We start from the raw sequence: 1,954 nt of genomic DNA on the forward strand, positions 1-1,954 counted from the left end.
GTAGGACTGCACTCTGATTGCGGCCCGTCGACGGACCTAAACCCTCCACACTGGGATGCCTCCTACCCCACATGGTCACCTCAGTCTGCCGCTTCCTGACTGCTGCAGAGATGATGGTAACGGCTTGGTCCGCCCTGTGCCACCATCGACTGGGCCCTTCCTCTTTGGACATCCACAGGGCCCTGAACGACCGGTCCACAGCGATTGGATGGTGACCATCTACTCCCTAGCCTCTCCACTGATCAAATCCTCGACCACCATAGCCTCGCGGTTCCGCCAGAGGGCCTTGGTGTAGCTGTAGGGGAGACTAGGGCAGTAGAGAGGCTCTGACAGCCCTACATCCTATAGGCCCTCGAGTCGTGCATGGCCCGGAGCATCCTCCGACCCTCCATCTCCCGCTGACCACAAGGATGCCCGGACCCTGAGACTGATGATGATGAGGACCTACTCGCTCCTCCATCCTCTGGGCAGCAGAGTGATCGTCTGCTAAGCTCATCAGAGACCTCTCTTGGCGTTGCCGTTGGGCCCATGCCCTACAGGCCTGGTCGGCCCACCCCATGGCCGTACGTTCCCAGGCTAGCTCTTTCTGACGAGCCTCTAGTCCTGAGGGGATGCCGACTACTGATTGGAGAGGACCAGCGGCAGTCACTCCTCTGGTAGAGCTCCCATTGGCGTTGTCTCTGGGCACAGGTGTCCTCCCTGGCCACCCTCCCACGTTCATGTTCGGTGACTGAGGCCTACAGGGAGGAGGCCCAGACCAGGGGCAGTTGAAGGGGCTCTACTTGGGCAGCCACCAAGGCGTCCTCTCGGACCATACAGCAGAGCTCTCGATATTGGGCTTTGGTATCGGACTGAACCTGTTGGAGGTATATGGGGACAGCTTCCTTTCCAAGTGACGAGGTAAGGACCTCCTCCCGTTTAGGTGGGGGCGCATGGTCACTCCAAGCAATGGTCATATGCTGATCTGCTCGAGGAGTGGTATTATCAAGGTCAGTCGCCTCTTCCTTCTGATAGGGATCGGACAGGGCCGGCAGAGGGCTAGGAGGTAGCGAGCATTCTGAAATGCAGTGTCCTACAGACTCTATAATCGAAAAGGCCATGGCACCGCTCTCAAAGAGGGCCTCCTCTCTCTTCTCCAACACCTCCTCCTCAAGGGCCATGCTCAGTACCTCATCTATCCTACCTAACCACACTCCTACACCCCACCCCGGTACCACCGGTACTACCTCTAAATTCAGCCCACTCAGGTGTACCATTCGTCGGATAGTTGCAGGGCTGCCCGATGCCATCCGACAGCCCTTCAACTCCTCCGTCCACCTCACTGGTAGCCTCCAGGTCCACAGCATCTCCACTCGAGGGCCCCACTAGAGGATCCTCACCATCCGAGCCCTCAGGAGAGAGGAGAGGCTCATTCTGCCATGCCTCTCGAAGGGCATGCTTGACCTCAGCCCAGTGCAGGTCCGAGGCATCCCTCCACGCCCTCCACGCCTCAACACCGTCCCGAGCAGCCTCCTCCCAAGCCACCCACAGACCCGACAGTTCTCCAACTTCCAGTGGGACCGTCTCCCGTAGTGCTGATACTAGTGGTTCGACAACGTCGCAGTCCTCTTCATCCGCCCAGACGGCCCTAGGGGAGGGAGCCTGAGTCACAGCAGGGCTGCCTACCATCCCGGCCATCGGCCCACCTTGGGTGACACAGTGCCGCTACTACAGCTGAGGACTTCTACGTCCTCAAGAAGAGCCTCCAATAAAGAAGCATTCCCTCTAGCCGTCCCATCAGCTGCCTCCATGGCCAAGTGCAGATGTCTAGGCGGCATGCTCCTGTGGTCCAGGGCCACCCATGACGGGGCCACCAACTGATTAGAGACCCCAAACTGAGAACCCAAAGAGCAACAATGGCTTTATGATACTTTGCGATATGACAATGATGATGTTGATGACGATGATAGTACAA

General features: G+C 58.3%; 1 protein-coding gene across 1 annotated transcript; it reads right to left on the minus strand.

The window, feature by feature from the left end:
• Positions 1–219: 219 nt before the first annotated feature.
• On the minus strand, positions 220–1,817 carry Pmar_PMAR008355 (hypothetical protein; the record flags this gene model as incomplete). Its single annotated transcript, XM_002772141.1, has 7 exons — positions 220–295; positions 340–398; positions 449–603; positions 650–737; positions 783–1,183; positions 1,227–1,641; positions 1,686–1,817. The coding sequence occupies 7 exons, from the start codon at positions 1,815–1,817 to the stop codon at positions 220–222; spliced, it is 1,326 nt and encodes a 441-aa protein (XP_002772187.1).
• Between the last annotated feature and the right edge of the window lie 137 nt (positions 1,818–1,954).

Source organism: Perkinsus marinus (genome assembly GCF_000006405.1).
Source record: "Perkinsus marinus ATCC 50983 genomic scaffold scf_1104296962056, whole genome shotgun sequence".
Lineage (NCBI taxonomy): Eukaryota > Perkinsozoa > Perkinsida > Perkinsidae > Perkinsus > Perkinsus marinus.